Source organism: Pelophylax lessonae (genome assembly GCF_965119305.1).
Source record: "Pelophylax lessonae genome assembly, chromosome: 1".
NCBI lineage: Eukaryota > Metazoa > Chordata > Amphibia > Anura > Ranidae > Pelophylax > Pelophylax lessonae.
Window position 1 is genome coordinate 191,251,076 of NC_138768.1, and position 27,925 is coordinate 191,279,000.

The 27,925-nt window shown below is 42.7% G+C and overlaps 1 protein-coding gene across 1 annotated transcript in view; it reads right to left on the minus strand.

Annotated features, from left to right (window-relative positions):
• The window catches only part of DTWD2 (DTW domain containing 2), a 425,138-nt gene that overhangs the window by 180,071 nt on the left and 217,142 nt on the right, over positions 1–27,925 (minus strand). Inside the window, exon 4 of the mRNA XM_082251766.1 lies at positions 21,886–21,980. Within this exon, the coding sequence (XP_082107892.1) occupies positions 21,886–21,980 (95 nt within the window). The remainder of the gene's footprint in view (positions 1–21,885; positions 21,981–27,925) is intronic.

Consider the following 27,925-nt stretch of genomic DNA (forward strand, 5'->3'; position numbering starts at 1 on the left):
TTTGCGACTGGTGAGTATCTTTGCGACTGGTGAGTATCTTTGCGACTGGTGAGTATCTTTGCTACTGGTGAGTATCCTTGCGACTGGTAAGTATCTTGTGACTGGTGAGTACCCTTGCGACTGGTAAGTATCTTGTGACTGGTGAGTATCCTTGCGACTAGTGAGTATCTTGGCGACTGGTGAGTATCTTGACGACTGGTGAGTATCCTTGCGACTGGTGAGTATCCTTGCGACTGGTGAGTATCCTGCGACTGGTGGGTAGCTTTGCGACTGGTGGGTAGCTTTGCGACTGGTGAGTATCTTTGCGACTGGTGAGTATCCTTGCGACTGGTGAGTATCTTTGCCACTGGTGAGTATCCTGCGACTGGTGAGTATCCTGCGACTGGTGGGTATCTTTGCGACTGGTGAGTATCCTTGCGACTGGTGAGTATCCTTGCGACTGGTGAATATCCTTGCGACTGGTGAGTATCTTTGCGTCTGTTGGTTCTTTGCGACTGGTGAGTATCGTTGCGTCTGTTGGATCTTTGCGACTGGTGAGTATCTTAGCGACTGGTTAGTATATTAGCGACTGGTGAGGACCCCAGGTTTAGTACCAGGGGAGACAGAGGTAGTGTAGGTAAGGAAGAGCAGGTCGTTAATATTATCCCCATAGAGTAGAGGGTAATAATGTCCAACAGGATTGCGGATGCTACTCAGTGCACTTCTTGCTGCATGTATGCGTTCCTTGATGAACCAATCCAGGGCGAATACTGCTGTGCAAGATGTGAGCGACTTGTTGCTCTGGTAGACCAGATCCTGGACCTACAGAACACAGTGGCAACACTGCGTGGCATCAACAACCTGGAAAGGAGCTTGGACATTGCCTATCAGGCGCTGGTAGGGGCCAGCATAGAGGAGGGAGGAACAGAGGAGACGCAAGCAGCAGAGGTACGCAGCTGGGTGACTGTTAGGAAGGGTAGAGGGAGGAGTGCCAGGGAGGCCAATCCTGAGTTGGTACACCCTAACAAATTTGCCAAGTTGCAGGTTGAGGGGGATATCAACTCAGGGGTGGCAGAGCTGGAGAACGCGCCCTCCCCCAGCTGCCAGGGGGGGGTCGGCTCCAGGAAGAAGGGGGGCGGTAACTCAGGAAAGGTTAGAAAGGTTGTGGTAGTTGGGGACTCAATTATCAAGAGGACAGAGAGGGCAATCTGTAAAAAAGATCTCGTGAACCGAACAGTTTGTTGTTTACCGGGCGCCCGAGTTCGGCACATCGCAGATCTGGCAGACAGATTGATGGGGGGGGCTGGGGATGACCCAGCGGTCATGGTGCATGTGGGCACTAATGACAAAGTTAAAGGTAGGTGGAGGATCCTTAAGAACGATTTCAGGGACTTAGGTAATAGATTGAGGAAAAGGACCTCCAAGGTGGTTTTCTCTGAAATACTGCCTGTACCTCGAGCCACACAGGAGAGGCAGAAGGAGATTAGGGAACTTAACAAGTGGCTAAGGAATTGGTGTAGGAAGGAGGGGTTTGGGTTCCTGGAGAACTGGGCTGACTTCTCAGTCGGCTACCGGCTCTTTAGTAAGGATGGGCTGCACCTTAATGGGGACGGTACAGCTCTTTTGGGGAGAAAGATGGCCACCAAGTTGGAGGAGCTTTTAAACTAGGAGACGGGGGGGAGGGCTCAGAAGTAGAGTCAGTCAGGAGGGAGCAGAGGACTGAAGGCAGCTGTAGGGTCAGCAGCGACAGTAGGTCCACAATGTCAATTGGCAGGTCTGTGCGGGAAAATCTCAGACCAAACAGGAATAAACATAACCGCCAATTGCGCTTAACTTCCGTAAAACTAAGAGGGGTATATGCTAATGCCAGGAGCCTAGCTAATAAAATGGATGAGTTGGAAATATTGGTACATGAGGAGGACATAGACCTTGTGGGAATAACAGAGACTTGGTTCGACCCCTCACATGACTGGCTGGCCAATATCCAAGGGTATTCGGTGTACTGGAAGGACAGGGTAGGAAAAAGAGGGGGAGGGGTATGTCTCTATGTCAAGAACAATATAAAGGTGATAGAAAGGAGTGACATTACGGATAGGATGAGCATGGATTTAGAATCTGTGTGGGTTGAACTCCATAGGGAAGGAGAAAAGGGGAAAGTAATTGTGGGGGTTTGCTATAGGCCACCTAACCAAGGGGAGGAGGTAGAGCTGGAATTCTTAGCACTAATGAGTAAAGTGGCAAAATTGGGATCAGTCGTCATATTGGGGGACTTCAATTATCCCGACATTGACTGGGACGAGGGGACTGCACACTCACAGAAGGCCCGCCTATTCACGGAAACCTTACTGGATAATTACATGTCACAGTTGGTGGATTCTCCGACTAGAGAAAATGCCGTCCTGGATCTATTGATCACTAATGACCCAGACCTAATCTCGGAGGTAGGAGTCCAGGACAATCTGGGCTCTAGCGTTCACAGGATGATCACATTTAGTATAAATAACAATATAACAAGGCAAGTGGGGAACATAAGAACCCTAAACTTCAGAAGGGCAAACTTTCCAAAATTGTACTCATTGATGGAAAGGGTAAACTGGGACCAAACCCTGGGATCCCTGACCACAGAGGAAAAATGGGAATGCTTTAGGAACATATTAGGCAAAGGCATCTTGCAGTGCATTCCTATGGGAAATAAATTTAGAAGAGACAAAGCCAAACCTGGCTGGCTAAACCGTAGCGTCAAAAAACTTATTAGGGGAAAAAAATTGGCCTTCAAGAAGTATAAATCAGAGGGCACAGTATCGGCTTTCGAGCAATACAAGGAGGCAAATAAGAAAAGTAAACAAGAAATCAAGATGGCTAAAATCAAGTTTGAGAGACAAATAGCGGAGGATAGTAAAAAAAACCCAAAGAAATTCTTTAAATATATCAACAGCAAAAAAACTAGGGCAGAGCATATTGCACACATAATTAACAATGATGGGAGGATGGTTACAGAGGACACTGAAAAAGCAACCGTGCTGAATGCTTTTTTCTCGTCAGTCTTTACACAGGAAACGGAGGGGTACACTGACCATGACTGTTTGGTTAGTAGTAATACACAGGACTTGCCACTATGGCTAACAGAGGGTGAAATCAGGGAAAGGCTGGATAAACTCAACACAAACAAATCACCAGGCCCGGATGGCGTACATCCGAGAGTACTCAAGGAACTCAGTAAGGTTATATCCAGACCACTGTTCCTGATCTTTGCTGACAGTATTAGGACAGGAGATGTAACAGGGGAGTGGAGGAAAGCTAACGTGATTCCGATATTCAAAAAGGGCCAGAGGCATATCCCGGGAAATTATAGGCCTGTCAGTTTGACATCAATAGTATGTAAACTTCTGGAGGGGATGATAAGGGACTATATCGTAGAGTTTGCTAAAGACAACAACATCATCAGCAGTAATCAGCACGGGTTTACAAATGGGCGTTCTTGTCAAACCAATCTATTAACATTTTACGAGGAGGTGAGCTGTGAGCTAGATAGGGGGAGACCAGTGGATGTGGTGTACTTGGATTTCGCTAAGGCGTTTGATACAGTTCCCCACAAGCGCTTAATTTATAAAATAAGATCTGCAGGTATCGACAGCAGGGTTTGCTCTTGGATACGGAATTGGCTTAAAGGGCGTGTCCAAAGAGTGGTAATAAACAGCGCATACTCAGACTGGTCTGAGGTAGTAAGCGGGGTGCCCCAGGGCTCAGTCCTGGGACCAACCTTGTTCAATTTATTCATAAACAACATTGAGGTCGGGATCAGTAGTTCGATATCAGTTTTTGCAGATGACACAAAATTGGCCAGAGCAATAACTGCACAGCATGAAGCAGATATCCTACAGAATGACCTGGACAAAATTACAGAGTGGGCAACGACATGGCAAATGAGGTTTAACGTGGAGAAGTGTAAGGTTTTGCACTTGGGGACTAAAAACATAAAAGCACAATACACGTTAGGTGGGGAACCCTTGGGGGAATCAAAAATGGAGAAGGATCTGGGAGTCTTGGTTGATGATAGATTAGGCAACAGCATGCAATGTCAAGCGGCAGCTGCCAAAGCCAGCAGAATATTGGCATGCATAAAGAAAGGGATGTATTCCAGAGATAAGACTATAATCCTTCCACTTTATAAAACTCTGGTCCGACCGCATCTGGAGTATTCTGTCCAGTTCTGGTCGCCAGTCCTCAGGAGGGATGTGTTGGAGCTGGAGAGAGTCCAGAGAAGGGCAACTAAACTAATTAGGGGATTGGAGGACCTTGACTATGAAGAGCGTCTACAATCACTCGATTTATTCTCCCTGGAGAAGAGACGTCTGAGGGGGGACATGATAGCAATTTATAAATATCTTAATGGGGATCCCAGCTTAGAAAAAAAGCTGTTCATTCGAAGGGATTGCATGAGGACTCGAGGGCATACAATGCGATTAGAGGAGAAGCGTTTTAACCTCAGGCAACGTGGGGGGTTCTTTACTGTTAGGGCTACAAGATTGTGGAATTCTCTACCACAAGAGGTGGTTTCTGCGGGTAGTATGGTGGCTTTCAAAAGACTCTTAGACTTACATCTCAAGGATCAGAACATTCAGGGGTATGTGAGATGATTACAGCCACACACACCTACACAGGTTGAACTGGATGGACTATTGTCTTTATTCAACCTCACCTACTATGTAACTATAATGTTTGGGGGTTCTAAGTAGTTTTCTAGGAAAAAATACTGGTTTTAACTTGTGAACAAAAAGTGTCCGAAATAGGGCTGGGGGTAAAGTGGTTAAAGTGTCACACACTGACACAAACAGTGCATCCACCAGCGCCTTTTCATGCGCGGCTAGAGGAGCAGAGGAATCATCCTCACTATCTAGGCACTCAGGGTGCGTGGACGCAGACCCAGTAGGGTCACTATATACTAAGCTCGCCCGGATAACATAACAATCAGGGGAGATCGCCAAACTGCGATGCTGCGAAGGGGATACCGACCAAGGGCCCACGAATGGACCACCTACTGGACCCCGCAAAAAAACAAGGGGGTCGCCCTCCGAGCCCTCCATAGAGGGCATAATAGGAAATAGCTCCCTTAAAAGGAGCTGTCCCCTGTGATGCGAACGTGCAGGCAGGGTACTCTGATGCTCCCACACAATAATGGCGGAAAGCCTGTCATTAAAAAATGAAGCGCCCCATAGCACCACCCCTTCCAAGGGAGGCGCCAAGCTGACCACATGGCCTAGCAAGCCACAAGCCGCGGCCTAAATTTTTGTGAAGGCCCAATCGCAAGTGCACGGATCCCAGCCCGGCAGATGCCCAAAGGAAGAGTGAGGGCTTCAGCTAAACGCACTGGGGCCACCACCCAATGGAGGCACCCGACTCAGCCGCATGGCCTAGTAGGCCGCAAGCCACGGCCTAAATTTCTGCGGGCCCCCAGCCACTTGGACGCGAGCCCCCGTGGAGCCGATCACCCAGGGGCAGTGAAGGGGAGGGTGGATGCCCAAACGGGAGGCAGTGGCTTCAGCCATCCTCACAGGGACTGCCTGATGTAGTTTCCGACTAGTAGGCCACAAAGCCTAAATTTTCAGCCGGATCCGGCCACGTGAGTCGCTATCCGCAGATGCTAAACTATCAGCTCCCCTAGCCCAACAACCGCCGCAGGGAGCCCATTGGACATCCCTGACCTAGTCATTAACCCCCAGGGTGACAGAAAACCCTGCTCAACCCCCATTGTGCACCAGGAAAAAGCCCCCCCTTAAGAGCCTGTGGCAATAGCCAGCTCATTACCACACCCGGGGGGGGGGCCCGAAAGACCCACAGTGACCACCAAAATTTTGGAGGGGCTGGGGGGAAGAAGGGGAACCCGGGGGTCTCACTGTCCCAGGGAGGGGCCCGCTTCCACCCTAAAACCCTAACAGGGCCTAAATGTTCACCGGATGCGGCCACCTGTGTCGCTACACACGGATGCTAAATTATCAGCTCCCCCAGCCCAACAACTGTTGCAGGGAGCCCAGAGGACATCCCTGCCCTAGTCATTAACTCCCAGGGTGGCAAGGAACCCTGATCAACCCCCCCATTGCGCACCAGGAAAAACCCGGTAAGCAGCAACTCCAACCAGCCCCCCCTTAAGAGCCTGTGGCAACAGCAAGCTCATAACCTCTCCCAGGGTGGGGAGGGACAGACCCCTGCTCCATCGTAATGTGGGTGCTGTCGGCCAGGAGGAGCGCTGTGGCTCAGGCCAAAGCCAGTTGATATGCGCCCTCATGAGGTGTTTAACTAGCAGGCCATGCCCCCGTCCAGTGGGGCTATGTCGTGGCTCACCTAGTGCGGAGCTGCGTTCTGCGCACGCTTGCTGGCCAGGCTGGGGGACCCTCTGGATCTAGATTATTCAGTCCATCGCCCAGTCCATTAGTTGATTGTAGATCTCACAGGATAAAAATAATAAAAAGAGGAAAAAAAATTAAATTTAAAAAGAAAAAATTGCCAGGACCAGAAATCCCAGCAAGGAACTAGGTCCTTACTCCTGACTAGGCAGAAAAAAACTGAGCGCCTATAGCTGAGAGCGGGTGTATACTCCCTGGGACTGCCATAGGCGTAGTTAAGCTTTTTCTTGCCTAGTGTCCTACTCCTGTAGGGGGCAGTATAAACCAATGGTTAAGAAGAATCAGGAGCTGTGTCCGTCAATGAAGGAAAGAGAAATTGGGATTTTGAAATTCCATAATTTCCCATAATCATGGGTTTTTCTGTATGGCGATACCGTAGGGTGATTGGACACTGGCAAAAGGTTTCCTGGGAATGCCCCCAGTGCAGTGGCAACACAGGAAGTCCGCTTCTCGATTTCCCACTCCTGGTATGTAAATAGCAGAGAGAGTAGGGATGTGTTTGTACACCCAGGAGAGAATCAGGCTTGCTTCCTCCAGGGCTGCCCAACTTTTGGTACCCCCTTGGTAGTTTATGTATGATCCACTACCAGGACAAAAATCTTCTTCAGAAATTCCTTTTCCATAGGACAAAACTTTGCATATGAGTTTTGGAGGAAGGAATACTTTAGGATTTAGCTAATTATCATGCAAAGCACAGTTAATTTGCATGTGCAAGGAATAAGCCTTTCGAGATTTCACCAGCCATTTTTTTCCCTGGTGTCAAAAACTATATTCACTTTAAGATGGTGTGTGTAAGCAACCACTTTTTAAATTAGTCTCACAATATTCCAGGCATGCCGAAGACCTCAGGCAATAAGTGACCCCTACATTGTTAACTAGCAATTAAGCAGCCAATAATTAACTATTGCTCTTGGGTCTGTTGTTTCTCAGCTCCAAAACGTAAATTATTTATAGAAGCAGCTCGTTTGGCAAAGTAATTTGGCAAGTAAAAATATTTAAAACTGCTTATTTTAATTATTTGTATGAGAATCTTTTATTCAGTTTCAATAATTTTTTTATTATTCAAGTGACAATCTTACAAACATTTTTCATCAAGGTAGTTTGTACAAGCATTATCAAATTGTGTTGTAAATACAGTAGTAACCGGAACGAGTAAACATTTTGTGCAGGGATTACTTGCTGTGTCAATAAACTATCATCCTATATTAAAGCAATGGGGTTGTGCACCGAAGAAAGTTTGGGGGGGAGTAATAATGAGGAGGGTATAAGGGGGGAAGGTGGGGGGGTGGGGGTAGGGATAGTAAGTTGGGAGGTAGAGAATGGGGGGAACTTTGCACGTGGGATTAGGAGGTTATCGATTTTGGGTGTAGGTGTTGTACCATTTGGACCAGGGGTACGACATTTGTCTCTGCTTAAGATATAAGTCTCTATCTTTCGTTAAGTGTAGCTCATATGAGTAGTGAGTTTGAACCATTTTTATGACATCTAGCAGGTTTGGGGTTTCAGTGTTTTTACAAAGTTTAGTGATATTATGCTTTTCAGCTAGTAAGATATGTGTAGTTACTTTACGGTGGGTTCTTTGTATGGTTTCAATGTTTAAATTGAGAAACCCTAAATCAGGGGAGGGGTTTAAAGTTAATTCAGAAACTTGTGATAACGGGTAGAATACCATCTTCCAGTATCGTGTTATGTGTGGGCAATCCCACATGATGTGGAACAATGTCCCGGGCGCCCCACATTTTTCCAACATTTGGGGGGTGCATGTCTGTCAAATTTGGATAGTCTGTCAGGTGTTAGGTATCTTCTTTGTATCAAGCTTTGTGTGAGTTCCCATACAGAAGTGCATTTTGTGGCCTCATAGGTTGACTGTAGAGCTCTTTGCCATTGTATGCCTGTATAGTGGTTCCTCAAGTCATGTTCCCTTTGGGTGAAAGCTAAGGAGTGTTGAAAATGTGTTTTTTTTCTTGGAAAAAATTGTAAAATATAGATATTCCCTTACCCCCTTGAATTTAGGTGAATAGTAAGCCCACGCAGATATAGGAACCAGATCCCAGAATTGGAGGGTTGCTTTTATGACAGTGTGCTGCTTGTATGTATTGATAGTAAGCTTCGGGACCTAGGCTTAATTCGGTTTGTAGTTGGGGGAAGGGTTTGACCTGTCAATCACTAACCAAATCTGATAGGTGTATTGATTCATAGTGTGGTATGCGAAGGTCTGGTATTATTAGTCTATGAATTGAAAGTGGTATTTTCGTGACAGAGGTTGGGGTGTTTGTCCACTCTGTGGATGTGAATCTGTGCCACGATTTAACGGCTGCTATGATAGTGGGAGGCAGGTGGGAAGGGAGCTTGTTTTTGGTTTTAGACTGTATAACCAAAGCTTTCGATTGTTGCCAGGAATTGCCTGTTTTTTATTTCTCCCCAGCGAGTAGTGGCTTTCGGGAGAAACCATTCTCTCAATTGTGCTAATATACTAGCGGTGTGGTAGTCAACAAGGTCAACCAGACCTGAACCTCCTACCGACATGTGTTTGAGGAGTCTAGATTTGCAAAGTAGAGGTTTTTTTACCCGCCCAGATGTAGTTATGAAGAGATGTTTGTAGAGAGTGTAGGTAGGTCTTAGGAATGGGGATAGGTAGTGTGCAAAAAAGGTAAGTTGGGGGAGTATGGACATCTTAAAGGCCGCCAGTCTACCTGCCCGGGAAAATACATGTTTCATGAATTTTTGAAGTGATTGGAGGAATTTCTGTATGAATTGGGTGTAATTTTCTTTCAACAAGTATTTTTTGTTCCTAGTTAGGGTAATTTCTAAATAAGATATTCCAAGGTCCGCCCAGCGGAAAGGAAACTGTATGGAAAGTAAGTTTCGGGTGGTGCTATTCCCAGGTCTAGAATGTATGATTTAGTGGCATTGAACTTGTAGTAAGATAGGTCGCTGAATTTTTGTAGCATGAATTGTACAGCTGGTATGGACGATTGTGGGTTGATTAGCATGAGAATATTGTCATCAGTGAATAAACTGATTTTATGGTTACAATTATCAAAAAGGAAGCCTGTAACCAAGTTTGAGTTTCGAATGTATTCTGCTAATGGTTCTATAGCTAGATTGAAAATAAGGGGGGAAAGAGGGCACCCCTGGCGGGTACCGTTCGAGATTTGAAAGGGGGTGGAGAGCATCTCAGCTACATAAACTCTGGCTGACGGAGTGGAGTACAGAGCCATAAGAGCAGATAGAATTGTACCACTAAAACCAAACTTCATAAGTACTTCTTTCATGTACTGTATGTCCAATGTACCCTGTCAAACGCCTTCTCAGCATCTAGTGATAGAAGCAGAGAGGGCGTTCCGGGGGCACCAGCTGTGTGGATCAAGTTGATTCGTCCTCTAGTTGCGTCTAAAGATTGTCGTCCTATAATAGAACCCGTTTGGTCAGCAATGATAAGAAAGGGGAGTTGGTTGGCCAATCTAGTAATAAGTGATTTGGTATACAGTTTTAGGTCTACGTTGAGGAGGGAAATTGGCCTAAATTTTTTTATGGGGAGTCAGCATCTTTTCCTGGTTTAGGTAGAGCAACAACTATTGCATTCAACATTTCTTCAGGGAACAGGGAGGAGGAGGCAGCTTCATTAAAGAGCTCTTGCATATGGGGGGTAAGTGTACCGTTAAACTGTTTATAGTATTCTCCTGGTAATCCATCCATCCAGTGGACTTGCCAATTGGAACCGATTGGATACATTGGGAAATTTTCTGTTGGGAGAAAGGAGAATTTAGATCGCTCAGTTGAGTTTCAAGACGCTGCGTCCTTTTTTTTGCCAAATAATTCATTTAAATCAGATTTCCTCTGATTTACGCCTTGTTGTCCAACAAAAGAGAGAAAGTTTGGGATACTATTCCAGAGTTATGCATGAAAAAGTTTGTGAGGTGTGTTTCGATCTTCTCTTCATACAGAGGAGATTGTAGGATGTGTGCATTGGCTCTCTAGAGCTTGGCAGAGTTGATAAGAGATGGGGAAGTGATAGTGATGCTTGCAGGAGCATGATCGAACCATGTGATAGTGTCTATGAAAGACTCAGATATGTGTGGCAGTAGCCATTTGTCCACTAGAAAATAGTCTATCCAAGAGTAAGAGTTGTAGGGGCTGAGAAAAAGGTATAGTCTCTTTCTGTTGTGTGATAACAACGCCACACGTCGTATAGGTCATTTGCTCAGAGGAAGTTTAGCATAGGAGAGGAATGTCTTTGAGACGAATTGGAGGTATCTAGAGTCTGGTCAGGTACTAGGTTGAAATCTCAGCAGAAGATCAACGATCCTTGTCTGTGTTTGTTTAATTTCTTCATGAGTTTATTCAAGAAGTAGATTTGGCATGTGTCAGGGGCGTATAGACAGGCCAAGGTATATTTAGATCCCGCTATTGTGCAAAGTAGGATTAAGTACCGGCCGTTGGGTTCTGATATCTTTTCATGTAGCAAGAAGTCCGTTGACTTATTTATTGCCACTAGAATATCGCATTTTTTCTCTTGGCTGCAGGCAAAAAAATATGTGTGGAAAGTTTTTGTGGGAGCACGGGGGCATGTTGAAATCTTTAAAATGAGTCTCTTGTATGCAGACAATATCGCTGCTTGTTTGTTGCGCAGTCTGCCACAGTTTCGCAGGATGGTTCAGGCCTTTTGTGTTTAGTGTTTGAATTTTAAATCGACAAGATGTGTTCAAGGCAGTAGACTTGATCCGCGACTGGTGTGGTGTAGGAGAGGCACCAACGATGTTCACGAATAGCATGATATAGATGGTCTTCAAAGTTGATGTATAACCCACATGCATAGGGGAAGGGACAAGAAAAGCAGTAACAAATTTGACAAACAAAACAGTCACAGTTAGGCAGCCACAGTAAAACATATTGGGCTGCATCTGGGTTGGACAGAAACATTTAAAATGAAGCTTGCATGACAGCTAGATAGCCATGGAGGGAGATTGCGTGTAGCTATAGTTTTTAACACCTCTGTTGTTAGACCAGTGTTTTCTGGAATGAGTGCCAATTTGAGATTTGTGTCAGGAAGAAGGGATTTTATCAGGGAGATCTCAGGCTCCGGAGTGAGGAGGTTGATTTGGGATGATGCCTCACTCTCCAAGCAAAGATAGGCCTTTCTCCAAGGCGGGGAGGAGATCATATGTGTTTTCTTCTCTTGTTCCACACTCAGTTTGGTGGGGTGTCTCCATTTATACGCTACATTATTGTTGGGGAGTGTCTTGGTGATAGCACTGAGTTGTCTACAGAGGTCTAAGGTAAATTTAGAGATCTGTATGCTTGCGTATGGTTCCAGGGATTTACCCAGTATGCGTGTCTTATTCAGTAATTGTTCTTTTGTATAGAAGAAAAGTACCCTCATAAGTACGTCCCGGGGGACATCATCATGTAAGGATGAGGGTTTGGGTATGCAATGTATTTGATCAATCATTAGATCTAGCGGGGTAAGATCTGGTAGTATGGAGTGAAAGAGATCTTTGGCAAAGGTCATGAGGTCCTGCGAGAGCACAGATTGGGGAACCCCCCTTAGTTTCAAATTGTTACACCTGGAGCGATCTTCCAGGTCGGCTATTTAAGCACAGAGCCAATTTATTTATTTCAGTCTCTCATCATTTGCATCTACAAGGTCATTGACAGTGGTGGTAATGTCACATTTTCTACTTGATTAACTCTGTCTCTTAGCATGGAGATTTTAGCTGTGAATTTCTGAGTAAGTGTAGTGAATTCTACATGCAGTTAACGATTTAGGGACAGGAGCATCTCTTTTAGTAATGTATCCATTATGGGCTGGTTAGAAGGTAGGGATATTAGTAATAGGGGATTAAAGCTCAGCATGAGGAAAACCCAGGACTCACCCCTGTGTCTACAGCAGTAGTGTCCAGCCTCATCCTGGCTTTTGCTGGGCTTGTACAAGGAGGGCTCTGTAGTGGTGTAAAGTTCCTGGGAGAAGGACCCCCAGTACTGCAATCGGTCCAGTTAATTTTATCAGGGAGGTCTGAGTAGTGACTGGCGTTCAGTGTGGAGGAGGGTGCCTGCGATCCAGTGCCATCTTGTCCTCCTTTGCTTGAGGGCCGGTGTAAGTATGCTGTGAGATTTTTATGCTTGTTCTCCGCCTTTCTCTTCCGTGACATGGCTGGGTTGTAGGAGGCAGTAACAGGGTTCACTTCGAGTCCTTGGGGATTTGTTGTGGTGCTCAGGGCTCTCGCTGGACACTGTTTTCTCCCTCTGGACTCCAGAGCTCCGGTCTCAGGCAGCCATTTGCCGCGCGTGATAGCCACGCCCCCCTGAGAATCTTTAATTCTATTTTACCTACTTTTGTTAGTAAAATTTACCAGAGATTTACTGAATACATGGTCTGTTTACATCAGATATTGCTCTTACAAGGCACGTACAGTCAAATGTACATGCCCAAGTTCATACAAGCACATATTCTCTAGGGCCAGTGTTGTGTGGATACCCATTAACTAACATGCTTTTTGGTTATAAGATAACCATTTCACAACAGCTATATTTACTATTAGTATCTAGGGTGGGGACCCTTAACCCTTTATGGATGAGTGGTCCATTTATCAACTTTGTTTATATACCGGATATACATTTTGTCTGTCTTTAAAAGCCAGCAGTGTAATAACATATCACAGAGAATATTTCAAATCGTCAGTAAAAATTGTTTTAACTGAGCCAGCTTTATCTCCTGCTGCTCACCCAATAAGTAATAATAGGTTGCTTTGTCAGGAGCTGCAGGGGGCAGAAATCTGTACTATTCTGAACCTCTAGTGGCCCAAGGAGGTCACACACCTTTGCAGAAAAAGTTTCAGTGTCAAATGTGTTTGTTAGTTGTATGCAATCCTATGCCTGGCTTGTTGCGAAGAAGGTACTGCAGAATACACAATGTGATGCATGTTAGGAGTTGAAGTCCCTTACAGCTGAATATCAGACCTTACTACTGCACAAATATCTACATTCATAAGGCTTCCTTGGAAAACATATGTTTATAGAAAAAAAAGGAAATAAAGAAATTATAAATACACAAAACACCAGTTAAAAACAGAGAGACTAGGCAGTCTCTGAGGAAGTTGGATCAACAACAAAACCGGTTAGACATCAGTCTTTCATTTCCCATTTGTTCCAGTGGTGGTGTACTCCCTATTCTTCCATGATGTATGGACTTTTGCTTTTACACCCGGTATGAAGCCTTTATAAATTTCAGTTTGAGTGAGTGAAAGTGGACTATCGTGTATATGCCTCTACTGTGGTCATCTTCTCAATAGGCTCCTAACTTTTTGGGGTGACATCTAAGCAATGCATATAAGGTTTCGGTGGTTCCTGCTGAGCTCTACCTGTGACATCTGTGTATTATCAATCGCAGTCCACCTGAAGACTAAATGACGTTGCACCAACTATTTAGGTCATGCATATAAACCACACATTCCTGCCATGCATATAAGGTCTTGAGGGTTCCTGAAGAAGTCTGCATGTGGACATCCGTATATTATGAAACCCACCTGGAGACTGGATAATGCTGCACCAACTATTTACTGTATATATTGCCTTGGTGGTCCATGTTAAAGTATATACAATAGGTGGACATACCTTTCCCTGAAGAAGTTCAGGTCAAATCCACCTTGAAACTCCCTCCATATTTGGAGTATTCAAGCTTCTTGAATAACACCATTACATCACCTATAGATTGGCTATGTCACATCATTGTGCTTATTTAAATTTCTTGATGTGCTGCATTCCCAGCAATATAAGAAGTCTTCATTGAGCCCTCCCAGAAGGCAATCTGGATGACATTATTATAATATTTCTGTGGAAGTGGATGACCTAGAATGTTTCTGATTCGCTACTCAACTCTATTCACTAGATGATGAACCATTTCGCTTACAGAGCCATTAAAGGAACTGCAGCTATGCGGAGTAGTAACGCCACTACTACTATATGATCATTACATCCCTAATATTATACATAATATGTTTTGTGAAAGCTTTCTGTTATAATAATTTATACCTTAGTATGTATTGGTATATTTTTTGATAATTATCATGGGAGAGTTTGAATAGGTATAAATAAAACCTATTTTTTAACTGGTGTTTTGAGTCTTTATAATTTCTTTATTTGTAATGAAAATCTGTTAAATGGTTAGCTTCATAACAGTCAGATATACTGTATTTTTCTTCTTTCTATAATCACACATATTCTGTATAAGACCTATGAAGGTACATATATATACAGTAGTAGTGCCTTGAAATTTTTTGCTATAGGCTCCACATTGTTTTTATCACTTTGTGGCTCATATTGTAGGGCTATGGCTTTGAGGTCTGTTCACAAAATAGGGTTGCTGTTCAGAATATTAGACCTCCCTTATCACTACTGTCATTGCTGCACTGAAATGTAGACTGGCCTGTGATCCTGCAGTACAGATTTTTGAGACCTGTCATAGTAAATAATATCAAAGAAGCAGAAAGAAACTCTTGACGACTTTAAATCAGGTTCTAGATTATACTGTATGTCTATACTTACTGTTTTAGGATAACATCACTGCGTTCAGTGTTCATCGCAGGGAAAAAATATTTTCATTTTGTAATGGCAATAGTTAGGACACACCTAGTTAGAAAGACTGCATCTCTGCACCTTACTTACAAAAACATATGATTGTATTAAATCATCTAAATATCAATACATAATAACTACTGACCTTTACAAAAATATGCATTTTGGATGGGGTTTGCTTATTTTATGGGGCCAAATGGCACTGTAAGGTTCACCAAAGTAGCACAGGACCTATTTCCAAATCGCATCGCAGCTTAGCTGCATTGATGTGAACAGGCACCATTGGAAGCAAGGCTATTTCCATTGTTACGCGATTCAGTGTGTCCCAAGTCACATCTGAAATTGAATCAGTGTGAACCAGGCATAAGGGAGAGTCATAAGCCCTGTTAGATTTTTTTTTTTTGCCATCTATGTCCAATTGGGGAGATTTACATTCACCTCCTGTCCCATAGCCAAAAAAGAAAGTGAGAAGAAATCCCTGTAATTGAAAGGAATCCCTTGGTGCCCCCCAGGTCAAAAGAACTAGTGTCCCCTTTAGAAGATTTCCCCTTCATTACTTTTCAGGGGACAACTCAAAATTCTGTATTTTACTTTCAAGAATAACAGTAAACAGGACAAATAGAGTGGGCAAATCTTCCTAACAGACATACAGACAGCAATAAAAACCAGACAGGTTTTTGATTCCCTCTCCACTCTATACAAAATAAAATAAAAAATGTAGTCTTTAGTTATACTTTAACCACTTTACTGCCAGCAGGTTTTACCCCCTTCATGACCAGGCCTTTTCCTGTTAAGCACTGTGCTACAGTACTTTAACTAGACAATTGCAATTGCACAACTGCAATTTAACTGGCAATTTAACTGCAATTTAAATTGTATCCAAATTAACCACTTGACCACTGGAGGATTTTGCTGTCTTCCGTCCAGGCCACTTTTTGCGATTCGGCGCTGTGCGACTTTAACTGACAATTGCGCGGTCGTGCGATGCCGTACCCAAACGAAATTTACGTCCTTTTTTTCCCACAAACAGAGCTTTCTTTTGGTGGTATTTGATCACCTGTGCGATTTTTACTTTTTGCGCTATAAACAAAAAAAGAGCGTTTATTTTGAAAAAATAACAATATTTTTAACATTTTTTTATATGAAATTCCCCCCCAAAAAAATGTAAAAATCAATTTTTTTTTTAAATTTTTGGCCAATTTGTTTGCTGCTACATAGGTTTGGTAAAAAAAAAATCGCAATATTTATTATTTATATAATTTTTTTTCACACAAATAGAGATTTCTTTTGGTGATATTTGATCACAACTTGGTTCTTTATTTTTTGCTATATAAAACGTCAAAAGACTGAAAATTTATGAAAAAAAACAAAAACAAAAAACAAAATGATATATTATACTTTCTGTTATAAAACATTAAATTAAATCAAATTTCTTCATAAATTTAGGCCAAAATATATTCTGATACATAGCTTTGGTTAAAAAAAAAAAAGTGTATATTAGATGGTTTGTGTGAAAGTAATAGCGTCTACAAACTATGGTATATATATATATATATATATATATATATATTTGAAAATTGATCAGTCCTGATGTACTGATGGCCTATCTCATTTCTTGAGGCTCTGAAAATGCACAGTACATAAACACTATCATTGACCCACTTTTTGGACAGTAGACAGTCTGAGGTATTTAGTAAGAGGCATGCCAAGTTTTTTGAAGTTGTAATTTTTCGCAAAATGAAAAATTTTTTTTTTTATATATACATATACTGTCACCAGTGCAGTACAGTGTCATCATATGACTGATGTTGCAGTGATCAGGAATACTGACTGGTGGCACTATTTAAAAAAAAAAAAAAAAAAAAAAAAAAATTGTTCATTAATTTTTTAAACATTTTTTCCTTTTTTTTAACACTTTCTTTTTAATTATTTTTTGTAATACTTTCTTTTGTTTTTTTTCTTTTTTTTTTTCTTTTTTGATGATCACTGTAGCAGCAAAACAGTGTTAAACAACTGTTTAAAACTGTCATTAATAGGTTACATTTACAACAGATGTGAATACTATTGTGCTGTTATTGCTATCACATGGTACAGGGTGTTGTGATTGGCCCAGATACCATGTGATTACTGTGGGACAATCACAGCATCACTATAGGAATCCCAGCTGCTATGCTAAAAATTCATTCATAACAGCTTTGTTGACATTTCGATCATATGATCTCATAGAAATAACATAATCCCCTACCTACTCAAAGTGGCCGGGTACTGGGAGCCATACCCTCGGCTAGATGAAGTACATGTACGTGATCCAGCCTGCCTGTGCCACCCTGCTGCAGTTAATGTACTGTGGCCGGGCAGCAAGCGGGTAAGAAAGCTGTATACAATGAGACATGATACCAATCATACTAAAAATAGAATACATAAACCTGTTAACCACTCTGTGTGACCATTGTATCACTATAGAATTATTATTACATTTGAAATAATATGATTAACTAGATAAAGCAAAATTAAACCCACAAGCTAACATTTTGTTGCAGCTTACTAATTTATAGATGTGATTGCTGCATTTGTTTTATTTTTTAGGCTTGCTTTCTTTTATTTTCATCTGGTGATCTGGCCAGTAAGTCTGTTGCTTTTCAAAAGGACACGCTCTCTTGCAAATTGTATCAATTACAGGAATGAGACAAACCATTTAACTCTGGCAGGGGTGCTTACAATGATCAGTTTTATTCATGTAAAATCTTATCTATCCCAAAAGGAAAAATGGGATTTTAGTAAAATCCATTTCTCTGAGTTCATCGACGGACACAGCGCTCCATAAATCATAACTACTGGGTTATATTGCCTCCTCCAGGAGTAGGACTAGGCAGAACAAAAAACACCTGGCTACGCCCATGGGCCATCCTCAGCTTGGTATTTAACCCCCCTCTCTGCTCTAGGTAATCAGTTTGGTAGCAAGCAGTATTAGAAGTATCAGAACTCCATAGAGGGGTGGGCGCTGTGTCTGTCGATGAACTCAGAGAAATGGATTTTACGATAAGTACAAAAATCCCATTTTCTGACCACTGTTATTTTATTTCTGTATATTTGTTTATATGAAAATCAATAAAAGTTATTAAACGAAAAATCCCATTTTCTCTTTCGTTCATCGACGGATACAGCGCCCCATAAATCATAACTAGTGGGATGTCCAAAAGCAGTGTCAAAAGGAAAATGAGGGGTGGGAAAAGTAACCCAAGGCTAAATATAAGAGCCCTAAACTAGGTCACAGGACCCCCGTCTGAAAAATAAAAGTTTAAAAAAAAACACCCCTCAAAAGGGAACAGCCCTTCTTAAAACGCAGTCTGCAAAACTTTTCGGCTAAAAGAAGCATCCGCAGATGCCAGAGTATCTACCTTATAGAAATTTGTGAAGGTATGCACCGACGACTAAGTGGCCACCTTGCAAACTTTCGATATTGATGCATGATGACGGAAGGCCTAAAAAGCACTAAGCGCCCGAGTAGAATGCGACACTGGGAAGACAACACAATGTCTCATTCAAACGGAAGTCTGAGACAACTTTATCCCTATGGACCACTAAATAGGGACTGCGACAGGATATTGCCTCCAATTCTGATACCCTGCTGGCCGAGGTAATAGCCACTAAGAATGTCACCTTCTGGGATAACATAGCAAGGGAATCTCCTGAATATTCTCAAATGGAGGTTTCTGGAGAACTGAAATTACTAAATTTAAATCCCATAAAAGAGGCGGCAAAAGAGACCGTACAGGTGGAGCCACATGTCCAACCCCTTGAATAAAGGTACAAACTAAAGTGTGCGTGGCTAGGGGTCGCTGAAAGAAGATTGCCAGGGCAGACACCTGGCCCTTGATGGTACTCAAGGCCAACTTCTGATCAAAGCCCTTTTGAAGAAAGGTTAAGATCCAAGCCACAGAAAAGGATGGAGGATGAGCACCAATCGACTCACACCAAGAAATGTACGCTTTCCACGTACGATGGTATATCTTGCTGGAAGACGACTTCCTCGTCTTCACCACAGTATGGATCGCTGATCCAGGCAGACCTCTATCTCTCAGTACCTGGCTTTCAATAGTTAAGCCTTTAAAACCAGCGACTGTAAAGCAGGATGGTAGATCAGCCCTTGGGGCAACTGGTCTTCTCTGAGAGGAAGCCCCCAAGGGACGTTTATGGCCACCAGACTGATTGGAAGATCCTTCCCTTTGATTCCTCACAGGAATCGCGGAAGAAGCCTGAGCCGTGGATGATACTGGCCTTACCGTCGCCCTTGGACACCTGCGGCATCTGCCAGAGAAACCCATGATCTCGCCACAAAGCTCAGTATCCTCCTGTGGAACCGAACCCGCTAAAGGATGGGCGTTTGTACTGTGCAAACAGAACTGTCGTGAAGGTGGATACCACCAGACTCAGAATCTGTATGAAAAATGGGAGAACTATCTGTGTAGCAGCAGCCTGTGAATCACGGCCTGTTGTTCCTTAAGTTTTTCCAGAGGAAGGACCACCCTGGTCAGATTTAGAATCGGACCTAAGTAATTCAATTCTCTAGACAGGGATAGGGGGGACCTTAGGTAGTTCGGACATCACCTGAACCTTTGCAGGAATAAAATCTGCACAAGGAGACTCAGGACCTAAAAAACCTGAAAAGGACAAGCTTTTTCCCCCTTTCTGGGTACTCCCAAAAGAAAGGTGGGAGTAAAAGGTGACGCTCATGAAGGAGGTCCACAAGATCGGAAACCAGCGAAGATATACCCCCATCCCAATAATGGGTGAGGGCAGACCTTCATGCTAAAGGGGTCTTGTCTGCCGGTCCGGATAAGCTAGTTCTAGGTTTACCAGACCAAGGATGCTTGGAACCTCCTGAAAAGATTTGAAAGATTTATTTCCCCTGTTCTCTGTCCCAGAAGCACAAAAGAATTTTCTATGTGCTGAGAAGGAGGCTTGGTCTGTGGACCAATACTTAAGCCACAGCATGCACCTAATCACCACCGGTGAAACAGAAAGTTTGGACAGCACAGAAGCTGTATCCAAAGCTGCATCACAAATAAACTGTAGCCTATGGACCAACTGGTCTGCTAAATCAACATAAGCAGCGGGGACCTGCTCACCCCTAAGGCCCTGGCGCAAAAGCTTGGCCCATTCAGTTAGGGTCTGAGACACCAGGGCTGGGGGCAAAGACTGGCCACAATGTCAAACCAGCCATAGAAAATATGCTGCGTGCCACAGCCTCCGTATTCCTGTAAGCTGGGTCCTTAAAGGACGGGGATTCCTTTACTGGAATTATGGTAGCTTTGTTCAACCTGGAAACAGGAGGGTACACCACTGGTGGTCTAGTCCACTTTTTTTAAAAGTGACTACTCAAAAGGGTAACGTACAGCAAAACGTTTTGGGGACCACAAAGGGTCATTTTGGTTGTTCCCATTCCTTACAGGAAAACCTGTCAAAATAAGGCACATAAGGAAACACCTTTGGAGTGCCAGGTGACTTATACGTACCAAACTACACAGCCATGTCCGTGGCTACATCAGCCGCATCCTCCATTTTTTAAAGTCTCATGCACTGCAATGATAAGTGCGTCTATCAGTGCTTTTTAATTCGCTGCTGAGACCATAGAGCAATCATCATCACTATCGGATTAATCTGGTGGTGTAATTTTAAGCATCCATGGCAGCATCAGGCTCAGAATCAGATGAGACAGACTGAGCAGGGAAAGGGGGGGGCGCTTCCTCCTGGGCCTTTACATGCACATAGGGTTCCCCTACACTGGGACCCCTTCAGACCACCAGGGCAGGAAACACACTATCCCAGGACCCTTACAGAGTGGGGATAGCGGGGGAGACCCCAGGGGTCTCTGCTGCAGTGTCGGCCCTGGGACCCCCACTAGACTCCAGGTCCAGACGGGGGGACAGGGAGTGGGGGAAGCCTAGCTCACTCAGGGATTTTTAAGGAAGGGAGGAGGGAACCTGCAGGCAGGTCCGACCATCCCTGGAGGTTTACCTGCGTCCACCCCAAAAAAAAAGCCAAAAGGGAGAGGGGGGACTGTACCTTCCATAGTGCGGGTAACACTCCAGACATAATTCTCACTACCGAAGTAGGGGTGCTATTGGCCAAGGGACCGCTGCGACTCAGACCCAAGCCCAGTTGCATGCGACCCTGCGAGACATTTAACTCGCAGGCCAGCCTCTGTCCGAGAGGATATGTCGTACCTGACCTAGCGCGTAGCTGCGGTCTGCATGCGCCTGCTGGCTGGGCTGGTGGGACCACTGGATCTAGACTATCCAGCCTGTTGCCCAGCCTGGCAGTTAATTATAGATCTACCCAGAGAAAAAACAAAAAAGATGTAAGGAAGGAGAAAAAAATTGTTAGGACCAGAGATTCCAGCCGGAAGCCTAGGTCCTTACTCCTGACTAGACAGATTAAAAATGATTACCTAGAGCAGAGAGGGGGGTTATATACCAAGCTGAGGGCATCCCATGGGCGTAGCCAAGTGTTTTTTGTTCTGCCTAGTCCTACTCCTGGAGGAGGCAATATAACCCAGTAGTTATGATTTATGGAGTGCTGTGTCTGTCGATTAACGAAAGAGAAATAAGGATTTGCTGTAACTGCTTATAAAGCTTGATATCAGCTTCAATGTGTTAGTGTATTTAAATCTCCTAGTACAGCTAACACTTCCTTCCCCCCAGACTGACAATGCTGCTGTCCAAAGGTGCCCCTGTGTCCCTTCATCCGAAGTGTGGGCACTGTAATACAAGAGGTGTGTTACTGGCCAGATCACCAGGAGAAAACAGCCTAAAAAAGAAATCGAATGCAGCCGCCACATCTAATGGTTGGCAAGCTGGTTTTGAGTGGTTTAATACCAATTTAAGTAAAAAGTAATCTTTCACAAATTAAAAAATACAGCGATGCCTACCTTTCTTCACCAAAACGTCGGCCAATTAATACTTTGCATTTATCTTCAGGAAGGCAAGCCGCTAATAAGGGTACAGTCCGAAGAACTCTGCTCTCCTATAATAATGAATAACATAAATTAACGTCGTAATAAAATATCATTACATATTTAAAAGTCTACCAACGTTTTCTGACAAACATTGGTCTAAATAAATAAAGAAGACCATCACAGGGATTAAAACATGCTGTAAGCGAAGAAAGTGAAAGTTGCCTTTAAACCTAAAAATTGGATTGGTGGCTGGATAGGGAGACTGAAAAATAGAAAAAAATCATTTAATTACTAAATTAGATTGCAGTTAATAAAGCAATTTTTTACACCACGGTGTGTTCTTACCTTTATCATGCAGCGTGTAATTATTCAGCTGCTTATATTTGGCAGCAGCATTACATAGTTTGGACTTTATTTAGAGGACGGCTCACGTTCACACCTAATCTGTCCAGGAATGGTAATGTGCAATAAACTGATTCTGAGCACAGGCTATTCAATTAAATTCAATTCAAAGACAAATATTCTTTAGAAACTGGTATAAATGTGGTTATACAGTATTTAAAGCAGTGTTTCACAACCGGGTTCCGTAGAGCCCTAGGATTCCACGGTGATCTACCTGTCGGTCACTGGAAGTGGCTGTGCTAGTGTTGTTCATCCCAGGTGTTTGTATATGACATTATCTGCGGGACTCGGCGCATCACGGAACAGGGTACAGATCACTTTGTCAACAAACTGAGATCATGCCCGGCTTGATAAGGAGTGCCATCAGTGCCCCTACAGTGTTCAACAGTGCCATCACAATGCCCATTAGTGCCACTACACCGCTCATCGGTGCCACTACAGTGCTCTTCAGGGACCTAAAGTGCCCATCAGTGAGTGCTTATCAGTGCTCATTAGTGCCTTAAAGTGCCCTATTAGTGCTCATCAATGCCCAATAGAGCACATCAGTGCTCATCAAGTGCTACCATATCAGTGTATCCTCATCAGCTGCTGAGGACGTCCATGACGAAACGCGCCCAGCGTAGTTGCATCACTTCCGGATCCGGGACCTCTGTGAAACGCACTGGGTTTCGGAGCTATGAACTTTTTGACGTGCGCCCACACGGTCCCCCTATTTGGATTTTATGCAATACCTGCTACAACATTGTGAGTACCCGATTTTTATGATATTTCAATAAATTTATACTACAGTATCACACTATGTGTCCCCCCCCCCTTGTTCATTTATATACACACCCCTGCTGGAGTATCAACCAGGAAATACACTGAACGCTGTGGAACAGCACTTACTCCCCCACATCCCTTTGATACTGAGACGTACAGACGTGGGAGCAGTGTACAAGCCATCTCTACGCTGTGGTATACAGCTTATATATACCTCTGCCTAATACCCCTGTGTGGGGTTGGGCACTCTGGTGAGTGCAATCTATTTAATTTACCACCCTGGGCACCCCCCTTTAAGTAGAAGACCTATGGGATTGCCATATGAAGATTAAGCACCACCACCTATGGACTTTGATTTAAGATTTATGCACCAAGCATTGGATCACTTTCACTGTGCATAACTTTCACTGTGCATAAGAGCATTTGCACTTTTATAATTTTTTTATCTTTTTATTTATATAGCCCACTTTGCACATCACTTTTGTTACGATTTATCCCCCACAACATCACTGCACTCAGCACTTTATAATATTCTATACGGCATATATATTATATCATTACAGCTGTGTCTCGATTTTTTGATTGTCGATATTTAATCATTTATATACATATATATATATATATTTTTGGATACTAGCCACCATAGCCACTGCTATAGACGTTTGCACCTTATATCACTGGCCACTGCTATAGACGTTTGTACCTTATATCACTGGATCACTTCATAAAGAGTCTCATCAATATACGTTTGCACTTTATGCCACTGGATCACCTTACTGGGATATTTATCAAGCTACAGCACCAAGCACTTTATGATTATATGACTGTTTATGTATTTATATTGTATTTATGCTAGAGTGTCATTGGATGTATATGCATTTTTCAATTAGCATCTGCTTCATTTATTTACTTTTAGTTGAATGCATATTTTCTTAATTACTTATTTATTTGGGTCCATATAGCAGATTAGTTTATGTATATACCACTCCCTGACTATATTTTACGCCATCTATTATCCATCACCTATTTGGCAGCGCCATATTCCCTAATCCTACTATATTTTTTATCCTCATCAGTGCCCGTCAGTGCTGTAAAAATGTATAAAAAATGTGTGAAAAAAATGTGTGAAAAAAATGTGTGAAAAAAATGCGTTTTCATTTTCTTTCCACATTTTCCAAAAACTTGCGGAAAAAACATGCCCAAAAGACTCATTATGCCTCATAGAATATACATTGGGGTGTTTGCTTTCCAAAATGGGGTCATTTTATGGGCCTTTCCATTGTCCTGGTGCTCCAGGGCCTTCAAAAGTGTAAGAGGTAGTCAAAAAATTAGACAGTGCTCACTGCATGTTGGGCCTCTCTATGTGGCCAGGCTGTGTAAAAGTCTCACACATGTGGATCACCATACTCGGTAGCAGAATGTTTTTTTGGGGTGTAATTTTTGGTATGTACATGCTATGTGTTAGAAATGGACAAATTTGTGTAAAAAAAAAAATGTGTTTGCATTTTCTTTCCACATTTTCCAAAACCTTGTGGAATAAGTTTTCAATGATTGGAACCATAGCTTGTAGACTCCATGACCTTCACAGTGACCAAATAATATACACTGATTCAGGTTATTTTTACCAAAGAATTTAGGTCAAACCTTTTGAAGAAAAATTAATAATTTGCTAAATTTTAAAACAAAGAAATATGCATTTTTTTTTTACAAAATTGTCTGTCTTTTATTGATAGCGCAAAAAATAAAAACCCAGTGGTGATTAAATATCTCCAAAATAAAGCTCTATCTGTGTGAAAAAAAGGGGAAAAATGTCATAGGAGTACAAAGTTGCAGTTATTGTCATGCAAAGTGTGAGAGCGCTTTCAAGAGGGGGTTTGTTTTGATCCTGTAGCAGAGCAGTAGTTTTTTGCCTCCGTCCCTATGTATCTAAAATGGGGGAAATTGCTTGGTGCCTCGGGCCAAGAAGTGGGGTGGGACTTTTACGGGCAAGTGAGTTACATACAATTTATAAAAGGTAATCAAAAAATATTTATTTATGTACAATGTTAGGATACAATTATTTGTACTTATATCCAGTGCATAGGTGTTTGGGTTATAGACCCAAAGTGTGTTTAGAGGAAGGTAAAGTTTTGGAAAATATCCGTGACATAGGTGAAAAGGGTGACTTTTGTTTTTGGACGTTGTTCTCTGTTTTTTCCAGGCTTGTTGCTTGGAAAAATCTGTTCACAGAGATCCAACTATGGGTCCAAAGCGTGTTTATCCAACGCGTTTCGGCTACTGGGTAGCCTTTTTCAAGGATTATATGGTTATCACCAGTTCTGTGGAAGTAGTGATAAATATTATTTTTATCCTTTATATATATTTATTAGTATATTTATTGTTTATTTATTAGTATATACATACTTTCTCTGTCTATTTCTTGCAAACCTCTTTGTGTCTGGATGAGTTCGCAGCAGGAACCACTATGGTGCAGCCTGAGGAATATATATATATGTATACATTATGTATAATGTATTTAGTAAGTTTCTATAGGTTTGAATTATGTGTCTGACAACTTACTGTATGGTTGTCTTCCAATGTTCTTGTGGTTATTGAGTGCAGGAGTTGGTATCCTATTCTTTTGCTGAATAGATCTAAGGATACATGTATATAATATCAATGATTGTGTCGGGTATAGGAGTAGGTTTTTTGGTTGGTTTCTAAGGTACTTACAATCAAAGTAGCCTGTTTCACCTTAATATAGATATTTTGGATGTTTTTTCTTTTTTCTTTGGTGTAAGGTACTGAAAAATATTCCCAGATCTTTTGTAAGAATACTTGTATATATATATACGTATTTGTACATGCATATATACAGGCATAAGCATATAGGCTTACTCTTATGTAGTAGATACGTGATCAAGGGGCGAAAAAGCCTTTGTCCTCCCGCACAATCATTGAAAGCATAGTAGTCATAGGTATTCAGTCTTGGTAGACTTTCTGTTGTAAAATAGAGTACATAAGGTCCAATAAGCTTGTAAGTGCAAGTTTATTTGTGGGTGACTTGTGATATTTACAGTGGATGGTGTATCATCCTTTGAAAAACTTACTATTTTTAGGTGGTTTGTTCCTCGTGCTGCTGTTCTGTCTTCTCCAGTCCCTTCAGTGTGAAGGAGTGGAGAGATGCTGGTTCCCCGGCCTTATAAAGCCCGTCGCGCAGGCGCCGTAGGTCCCGCACGTACTAGGCTTCTTGCGCAATAGACGCGATCTCCGGTTACTGCGCATGCGCCCGAGGGTGCGCGCGCATCCGGTGGTCCGTCTTCGCGTATTGGCCGCCGACACGGAGAGGAGGAACCAAGATCTCCGGAGGGGGGGGATCTTGTTGAGGGAGATGGTTTGTCCCAGAGTTCCATCTTAACCCCTGGCTATCCAGGGGTTTACCGTGCCGGGTGCGATTTGACCAGGCGGGTGGGAGGCTCAGAGTGGTGACAGAGTACAATTATATGGTCAAGAAGAAATCATAAATAATCATATTTATACAAAAATAATAATAGATAATATAGTCAAACGATCTTCAGTTTAGTTTTAACAGCAGTTTAAAAATATATTCATTCTCTGGTTTGTATGGGGGGCGATCAGACTTATGGTGTATTCTGGGAAGCGAATAAGAGGGGTAGGGGAAGGGGGGGGGGAAAGGGGGGAGAAAGGGAGGGGGGAGGGGAGGGAAGGGGAAGGAAGAGGGGGTTTCTTGTTATTAAATGACAATTAAAAGTTCAATGTTCCTGTATATATTTCTTATATATAGGAGATTTGGTTTGTAGGTGGATAAGAACATTTGCAATTATGGTATCCTGTAAGGTGGATATCACATTGTTTTTTCATTAGGGGAGCTATATACAAGAATTTTTGTGAATGGATGAAAAAGTATAAAATAAATGAACAAATTGGTTTTCATTTGGGTTGTAGGTTTTGGTAAATAAATCCATTGTTGTAATATCCTGTAGGGTAGGTATCACATTTGTTTTCTCATCCAGGGAGCTATGTACAAGGATTTTTATGAATGGATGGAAGTGATTTCTGTTTTTTGTATAAGATATTACATTCAATCTGTTTTTCCCGACGAGAAACCTTCCAAGAAGGGACGGAAGCTTTCAATCTCGTTAAGGCCTGGTGCTTTAGTTGCCTTTAGGCGTTGTATCCATCTTGTTTCCATTTGGAGGAGTCTTTTGTTCCAGTCTCCCCCTCTGTGTGGAATGTGTATCCTCTCGAGTGCAATAAATGTCACTTTTGGCATTTTGTAGCCATGTTGGTATACCACATGTCTCCCAAGGGGGAGGTAAGGATTACATAACTCCATACTGTTTATGTGTTTATTTATTCTCTTTCCCATCTCTTGTTTAGTTTTCCCTACGTAGTACGATCCACATTCGCAGCGCATGAGGTATACTACTCCTCTAGTTCTACAGTTTACAAAGTGTTTAGGCTTGAATTCTTCACCGTTAGGGAGTATTGTGTCAATACATTTTTGAATCACATTACACTGGGCACAACTTCCACAAGGGAATGTTCCTTTGGCTTTGCAGGGGTCTTTCCTGCTTCCCTCTTTATATTCACTATGTGTGAAGTTCTGTTGTAGGGAACCTGCTTTTCGGTATGTGATTTTTGGGGTATCAGGGATGAGATGTTTTAGTGTTGGGTCTTCCTTAAGTATAGACCAGTGTTTTTGTAATATTCTTTTGATCTTTGGATATTCGTTAGTGTATCTCATTATGATTCGTGTGTTATCACTTTCCTTCGCAGTATCTCTTTTTTTCTTTTTGAATAGAATTTGTTGTCTTGGTAGTATGTTGGCTTTGTTATAGGCTTTTCT